The sequence below is a fragment of the Furipterus horrens genome, unplaced genomic scaffold (assembly GCF_987537825.1).
Source record: "Furipterus horrens unplaced genomic scaffold, mFurHor1.1.pri manual_scaffold_3, whole genome shotgun sequence".
In the NCBI taxonomy this organism is placed as follows: domain Eukaryota; kingdom Metazoa; phylum Chordata; class Mammalia; order Chiroptera; family Furipteridae; genus Furipterus; species Furipterus horrens.
The window spans coordinates 108387487-108396196 of NW_028327173.1; the positions used below are offsets into that span (position 1 = coordinate 108387487).

Consider the following 8710-nt stretch of genomic DNA (forward strand, 5'->3'; position numbering starts at 1 on the left):
ATAGTTAAATAGATTTAGATTATTTGCGGATTTCTGCTGTTGAGTCTTATGTTCTTTAAAATACACACAAACACATAGTTCTGCCTCCCCCTACCAAACCAGGCCAACCTTAGAAAAGTCGGAAACACCGTTTCACTACTTCCTAGGCACAGTCCAGCTTTACCAGTAGCTGCCAATCATTCAATTCTGATTGGGGAGGTCCTTTCTGTGCCGTGGTGCCCTCCAGCTTTTAATGCAGAACCATGTGGATTCTCAGCCTCCTTGTAAACTGCCTTCTTCCTGCAAACCGTGTGGATCTCCTCTCCTCAAAACCTCATGGCGAGAGCCTCTTAAAGCAGCCTAGAGAGCTCTCTCAAAATCGCATGGAGAACTCAGCTTCTTTAATCCTCATGGAGAACCTAGCTTCTCAAAACCGCTTGAAGAAAGCCCCTTCACCAAACTGCAGGGAGGGAGCTCGAGAGAGAGAGAGAGAGAGAGAGAGAGAGAACAACCTGGAGAGCCCCCTCCTCCAAACCACATGGAAGGAAAGCGTGAGTGCAAGCGAGAGAGTGAGAAAGCGAGAGAGCGAGCCCGAGCTAAAATGTCTGCAGCTGCTTATATATCCCTGACTGCGTCCTGTGACGTCCTGTGACGCAGTGGGTGTTGCAAACAGTTATGACAATTCACAGAACCCTATGCAGGCTCTTTAGGCTCCTTCCGTACCATCTCACAGTTCAAGACTCCTCCCATCTTCTTGGGCCTTGGACATATCAAAGCCATTTTGCATAACAAAGACACTAGCAACTAGCCAGGCATGCAAAGGCGTCTTAAAAGCTGCTTCCCTTTCCCCATCCCCCAGCCGCAAACTCTGGGGTTTGATTTTGGACACCCCTGTTTCTGTAACATCGCCACTTCTTTGCCATTGACTATGCTCCATACAAACTAAGGCATACTGCTTTTTTCCTCCAAGCCTCCTACATCCTGTTACCTTTGCCCAGAACATTGTCCCCTCTTCATATAACTAGGTCTTTCTAATCCTAGAGTTCTCAGCCTAGCTATCACCAGGAAGCCTTCTTCAAACCCCTAGGCTAGATTCCTTCTCTGCCTCTGGCTTACACAGTACCCTATATTTTCCCCATCACAACACTTACATGCTGTGTTGTAATTACATGTTCTTTGCCTGTACTCTCCACCAGACTAAATTTTGTGAGGAAAGATACCTTGTTTTATTCAATGCTGTATTGACAAGTGTCTAGCTCAGTGCCTGGCACATAGAAGGCACTTGAGTAAATGTTTGATTAAGGAATGGGTGAATGAACTGGGTTTGTTGTTCCGTGACAGGAATGGGAAAAGGACAGCACAGGATGCCCTCCAAGGATGAGCTGGTCCAGAGATATAACAGGATGAATACCATCCCCCAGGTATTACTAGTTGGCCCTGCTCCAGTGAGGCAGTACCCTTCTCCTAGGATCAGTTTTGGCTACAAAGATTGATGGGGAAACAATGGTGGGGGTGATAGGTAGTTTGAAGATCATTTGAAGGAATCAAGTATGTTCTAAAATGAACACACTTCCAGAGTCATAAGTGGCCTCAGTATTAGCGTGAAAGCAGAGACTGAATTTATGAAAAAATGCAGTGATGTGAAAATGTAAAGATGGAAGCTGTGGACTCATCCAGACTGGTTATGGGAAAGTAAAATTTGTGTGTTTGTGTGAAGGGGAAGGGTGCTGGCTGGGAGTGCAGGATATCCTGATCCCTACCCATCACCAGCTAACCAGCCTCTGTAAGGAAAACTGGAATAGTCTACCTGGTTCTGCTTTCTTTCTCTTCCAGACCCGATCCATTCAGTCGAGGTTCCTGCAGAGTCGGAATCTAAACTGTATAGCACTTTGTGAAGGTAGGTAGCTCACCCAGTCCCTGTTTTCCTGGGTCCCCAACCTTTCATTTTGGTGCAACTATGGCACATGATCCAGCCAACAGTGATGTTGAAACCCTCCCCTGCCTGGACTCTGACCTAAGCATTGTATTTGTAACTTCTGGGCCCTTCTTCTCAGTGATTACATCTAAAGACCTCCAGAAGCATGGGAACATCTGGGTGTGCCCTGTGTCCGACCATGTCTGCACACGGTTCTTCTTCGTGTAAGTCCAGGGGAATACCTTGGGGATTACTCTGAGGAGGGAGGGTGGGGGTGTGCTGGTCCATGACTACTGGAGAGTCCATTTCTGTTACCTGAGACTTGCTCCTGGCTGCCTGAGTGCAGCTGGCACTGGGACTTTCCCCTTGGAGGTTGGGAATGCCTATAGATCAGGGTCTGTTTAGAGGATACCACATCAGTTGAATCTCTTCCACCCCAAGGAGAACCCCCAAAATGGTTTTTACTTCTGGGATGGGATAACCAACCTCCAAATACAGTTGTACTGGTTGACATTATTTCTGGTATTGTTCTCCCACTTATGCTCACACTTGCCCTATCTTTGGCAGATATGAGGATGGTCAGGTGGGCGATGCCAACATTAATACTCAGGACCCCAAGATACAGAAGGAAATCATGCGTGTGATCGGAACTCAGGTTTACACAAACTGAGGGGGCCCCAGCCCTCGTACCACCCCTGTTCCCCCAGGATCGACCTGCCCTTTCTAAAGGACTCAGGAGGAGCAGGCAAGGCTGCCCTGAGAAATCATGGGCCATTCCAAGGGGCAGGAAAAGGACAGAAGAGGCGGCCTTCATGGTGGAGATTGACCCAGGAACCACTCCACATTTGGATGGGCCAGACTGACCCCTTATCCCTGATTTTCCCAGTTGACTTTACCCTGTTTGTAAATAAAACAATAAAATGGAAGGTGCTGTGGACTGCATATGATCACTGTTCTGACTGGCCTTGGACAAGCACCTACCCTAAGCCCCCAAATGGGAGTGGGGTTGGGGAGAGTGGAATATCATGAGGGTTGGGACTGTTTAGGTTGGAAGGAGTCAAAGCTCTGTCCATCTAGTGTAGTGTACTACAGACCTGTCAACATTTTAATCAATGGATTAGATAAAGAAGGGAAATTAACAGTTATGCAGATGGCACAAACTGAGATGGATATAGAATCCAATACTACTGATTAACTGTTTCTTAAGATTTAAAAGGACCATGGAAGCAAAGCAGCTCAGATTTCCTACTGCTGGAAATTAAATTACATTAGGACTTCTGCTTTCTTTACAAAAACCTATCCATTCTCCCTTGCTCAGTATCTCAGGTGCCAAGCCGTTACTCTTTCTCCTCCCAACTACTTCTTTGGGATAGGGAGGTGGGGGGAGAACCAGCATGTACAGGTTCTTCATCTCTAACTTTAAATCTATAAAAAGATCCTAAGGAAATGCAGCCTCCCATAATGAAACAAAATCCAGATTTTCCAGGGCCGGCCAGCAAGGTGAGGGAAAACAGCTGTTCCTAGATCTAATTGTTTCAGTGAAATCTAATCCCTTTTGAAATTCCCATTGCCGACTACTGCTGGCCTTTCAGGTTGTGCTCCATGTACAATACCTAAAACACTTAAGTTAGTTGTAAGAGACAGGTTGGACATTGCCAAATAGTTTGAAATATTAATAAAGAAAACAGGAACATAAGCACAGAATTTTTTTTTTTTTTAAACATTTAATCAAGCCTGGCTTTTCAAATAGACACACACAGGTTCCGTTCCAGACCACTGCAGTAAAGCAAGTCGTAATCTGTTTGCTGATTGAGGGTATTGCCTTCAATTTATAAACGCAACATCCATGCAGTAAAGTGAAGTGCAATAAATGAGGTCTGCCTCCCAATAAATTCAATTAAAGAGGTCTGCCTATATAGGTTTTTTTTTTTAATCTTATATCTTCTTGATTTACAAAGCCTGCTAGATCAGCTATTTTCTTTCATTACCTTCACCCTACTTTGGAGATAACCTTCTTTGCCTGGGTTCCTTACCTGCTTGGTAGTTTCTGCCTTGCCTTCACCTGGAAGTACCATTCTTAAGGTCCAGGCCCCTAGGAGCTGTTTCTTTCAATTCTTTACTTGTCCTTGTTCAAGATTACTATATTCTGATCACAAATCTCCTAAGGATCTCTTCCCACTCAAATTTAAGATCTAAAAAAAATCTAGCAGAAATCCTCTTCATTAAGTGAATGACCCCATCAGGGAACCCACCCTAATTGATATTCCTGCCTCCTGGGAGGACTCTCGTAGTTTATCTGTACAGTTTTAGGGATAGCTAACAACTTTTAGTTTCTACTTGGTAGGTGCTAGGCATTATGCTAAGCAATTTAATAATTTGCTAACACTTTGGCTTACTATATGTCTAAGGTCTCAAAGCTGGTTAGTGCAATGCTGGGTTTTTAACCAGATCTGCCCAACTCCAGGACCTGAGCTCTTAAAATCATTCTTTTACTTCCCCTGATGTTCTCAAACTGTTCCCACTGGTGTTCCAGCAACTGAACCTAGGTGCTTGACTACTGAAATGGTGTAACATTTTTGCTCTATTTTCAGAAACTGTCAATAGATTTTTCTCAGTTTTAAGCATTTCTTATAATTTTTCTTTATCGGTGACAGATGAAATAGTAAGTACTAGTAAATGGTGGAAAAAGAAGTAATGAACAGATAGGGTATTCGAGAAAAACTCAAATACCTGAGCTAGTCTTATGGGTGTCATGTTTTTTCTTTAGAACATATGCATGATTTTTTTTTTAATGCCAAAAAATTGTAATGAAATTAAATACAGCAGGTTCTCAAATAACATGTGTTTATAACATTAATGAGATGCCACAGGAACTTAACCCTTGTTTCTATCAATTAGCCCATGGTAAAATTGATCTAGTTGCATGCTATTTCACTTAAAGTCATAGAAAGCTACCGATAACATTAGGTGAGGACTTACCAAACCCCATTTTACAATATTCCATGTAAAAGCAACAGGACTCTGAACTGAGATGTTTGAAAGCCAGAGGCCAAGGCTATTACAAATACTGCATGGAGAAGTTGACAGGGGTCTCCTACCTTTCATATAGTCCTGGGATCAAGCAGCCCTACTTCATTTAGACCTGGACATGCTTAGTTATGGGCAGGAGCAGGGCCAGGAAAAGAACTATTTTCCTCAATTAGTTCCAAGTGAAGGGTAGATGCTGTGATTTCTGGATTGAGAACTCAAACTTTCTTCTTCCCTATCATGGTAATTTTCCATCCATGTAGGGTGTGGCCATGAATCAGTTTGTGGTGAGGATGTAGCCATTCATAGCAGAGGAGCCTCCTACTTGAATCAGCCTTTCATTCTGGCCAGTGGGGAGAAAGGAAGAGTTTGGTGCTGAGTCATAATTGGGTTACTAGCTTCTCACAGGATGGATTCTGAGATGGAGGTTTGGAAGATGTCTCAGCTTAAGAGGCCCAATTAGGAGTGGTGGGAAGGAATTCATGGGTCACAAAATTCCCCCAGAGCCCTCCTCCCAAGAGGGGAATAAAGTACACTTCAATTCATTTGAAGGGCCATTCTCTCTGGAGCATAGGGCTTTATATAAATATTTCAGAACCCCTTGCAACGAGACCACCAACATCCCACCCTAAGTTAAAGTATTGCCTACCAAAATTATTTTATTTAGGAGAGAGACCAAAGTCTCCTTAGTCCTAGCTGTCATTGGGATAAGTGGGCCAGGTTAGCCAGCGAGTAGAAAGGTGGATACTAGAAGCATGGTGGCAAGGAAAAAGCAGACTGATTGAACTGCAGCAAGAGGGCTTCTTGGGGAAGGGGGCACTTGATCCACTGTTCTCTGATGCCTTTCTTGGTCTTCCAAATCTTGATAATTTTTGGGATATAGGATCTGCTTCCATTTGCATCTTGGGGAGCCTGAGCTCTGGCTGCACTTGTAGGGAAAAGAGAGAAAGCACAGGGCCTCCAAAGGAGCAGTTTGGTGGACAGGATTAACCTGCCCTAAGGAGGGTTGTCCTGTGAGCCCTAGCAGTCCTGGCCTAGATGAAGATTGCTGGAGGTTACATAAGCTGACAGGGTCATCTTGGCTGAGGTAGGACTTCTGCTTCTTCCTTCTTGCTTCTAAATGCTGATGGGGCATTTCTTCAAGAGGGGGTACCTAGATACACAGTTGCACGCAGAAAATATTGTTCACTATTCCTTTCCCTTGGAATGGCCTTCCCATACCCATCTCTACCCTAACCAACCTTCCATCTCTTCCTCCATGAAGCCTTCCCTTTCCTAGACAACTTGTGCTCTTTTTATCCTTAACTCCAAAAGGCCAACTTTCTCTTCTGCCCGGAATTTTTCTGGAGGGAACTCTGGAATTAAGATTTTGTGCCACCCTGGTGGGCCTGAAGAGATCTTGGGAGTCTGAAGGAAGGCATAAAATAGATGTAAAAGTCTACTTGGTCTGGCTCTGGAAAGGGCATACATATAAAGTTCAAAGTAATAAGTACTTCTGCTTTAAACCTGACATTCAGAGCTATGTGCTGCCCTAGAAATCTGTATTGTCTTGAGAGAAAAATAACACTGCTGTTTCAGCCAGAGGCCAAGATGTCACATGACAGTAAAGCCTGTAACGAGTGCCAAAGCTCATCTTTAAGCTCCAAGATTGACACACCTACCCCACCAGGGACTCCAAATGGCCTTCAAGAGTTAAACCATTAAACTCCGGATTCTGTGGTTCTGTGGTCCAGAATCCAAACAACACAGCAATCTAGATCTTCATTCACACCCCAGTCCAGTGAACCTAGCAGCTACGCCTACCATTGTCCTACCAGGTTAGTGAGCACTGTGGAAGGGTTGGTTCTAGGGGGAGGAGCCTGGCCTCTAAGACAATCTGTCCTTTCTTAGCTTTCCAGCTTCTTGTAGTCCTGGGGTTACTTGTTGCTGTGTCAACGGACTGAAGGTTCGGGAGGATGGCCAACAGAAAGGCAAACTGAGTTACCTGGATTCAGAAAGATGTCCTAGCACCAGTCACAAGGACAACCTTTCAGGACTAGTCAATTCCCAAAGAAAGAGGATGCCTATTGGGCACTGTGCTCTATTCATTCATACACATCATCTGATTAAAACCCACCCTATGAAGCAGGAATTGTCTTCAGTTTACTTTTAAGGACCTGGACTCTTGCCCATAAGGAGGCAATCCAAATCTCATTTACTTACCATATCCACCTCCTAGTCCAGCACACCTAGGTGAGGTAAACTCGTTTCTGCCAGGTCAAGATGAACCAGCAATCTAAGCCCAAAAGATATTTTATTCATCCCTAAGTTATCCAAGTCGAGAAAGAGCAGGATGATAGTAATAAAGAGCCCTGTTTGGAAGAGAAACTAACGTATAAACCACATATTCCTAAACAAGAATAATAAAGACTATTCTGCCTCTGGAGGGTGGGGGAGGACTGGACTCTTATACATTAAATTACAGGATATAGTCACAGGGCGAGTGGAACTGGAACTAAGATATGGTAGAATCTAAGCTTTCTTCTATACTATGCTGCTTTTCAGCAAAATGACAATCACCTTAAACTCAATATGACAAATTTTCACTATGCATCTAATGTGAGCAAGGATATGGTGGATTTGTCTCTGCCAGTTTAATGGACAGCATTTTTATAACTGTTGGATGATCAACATCTATAACCGAAAGGGCAAGTCTGCTGCCAACTCTCCAGTTTAATAGATGGGCATTTCAATCTTGGAAATATATCTAGATTTAGAACTTTGAAATGCAACATTATACAGCATTCACCAGATCACTACCTCTTTCTGCTCCCCCAATTCCCCCAGTGTTGTCCACCCCTGTACTTAGTTTATCCTTAGCTCAGGGACCAGACAGAGCCATTTATGTCATTCCTCTTCTTCAGGATAGGGAGAAATATAATTCTCCCTGGTGGGGCATGGCCTTTTTCTCTCTCAGCAACTTCATGTGCTCTCACCACTTCAATAAACAAGCATTTACTTCCTATCTTCAACTAAGGGACGTGAATAGGCTCACAAAAGAAATTAAGATTCTATCTCAAACAGAAATGTACTTCTAGGGTCACTTTCTCCTCCCAGCTTATCTGAGCTAAAGGAAAGTATAATGAAGGCCTGTGATTCAGCTTGCAGGCAGGGTGTCTGCCTGAGCAGGTCACACCCATTGATCTCATTTTCCAGGAAAAGCAAAGAACCTAAAATAGTCCTCATGATTTTTAATGAAGAAACTGTATCTGCTCTTAAAACTTGGCTGAATAAAGGCAAAGGTTAGCAGCTGTTTCATTGATAACTGCTGTTATCACTAGTTGTTGGCTAAGTACAGAGAAGTTGGAAAATGCCTTGGAGAAAAATCTAAGAAAAAGAACATTGATTTAAATACACAAGGTTGAAAACACAAGCGCTGATTCCTGCAAAGACCATCCATTCTCACGTCTGACGTGCTATTTCCTGATGGTCAGTTCTGCACTAATAGTAATACCTTCTATACGCTTTCTACTCTCAGGGATTCCAGCCCCTACTCAAGTATTCACATGGCCCCAATTTGCCCTTCCTTGTTCTAGTTCTAAGAACACAAGAACCTCAAGCTCCCGCTTCTTGTACATTCCGCCCTCCCCAGTTCTCCCTACCCCCGGCTCCCGTGCCCCAGAGCCCCAAAGGCGTGCCCGACCTCCAACCATCCCACGACTCTCCATCTCTCCCACATCCTCCTTTCCGGCTCAGTCCCCGAGGTGTGCGCAGGGGCGGGCACCCAGAAGGGCGGGGAGGCGCTGGGGA

The 8710-nt window shown here is 44.2% G+C and overlaps 1 protein-coding gene across 8 annotated transcripts in view; it reads left to right on the forward strand.

The window, feature by feature from the left end:
* Positions 1-2836, forward strand: part of PARP6 (poly(ADP-ribose) polymerase family member 6) — a 31130-nt gene extending 28294 nt beyond the window's left edge. For 7 of the 8 annotated variants that reach the window (XM_090270064.1, XM_090270058.1, XM_090270061.1 and 4 more), the window contains 4 exons: positions 1321-1400; positions 1813-1876; positions 2034-2118; positions 2462-2836. In XM_090270064.1, the coding sequence (XP_090126190.1) occupies positions 1321-1400; positions 1813-1876; positions 2034-2118; positions 2462-2564 (332 nt within the window). In that variant the 3' untranslated portion in view covers positions 2565-2836. Of the gene's footprint in view, positions 1-1320; positions 1401-1812; positions 1877-2033; positions 2119-2461 lie in introns of those variants that run through there. The other variant, XM_090270065.1, reaches the window with a different exon arrangement.
* Positions 2837-8710: the final 5874 nt, after the last annotated feature.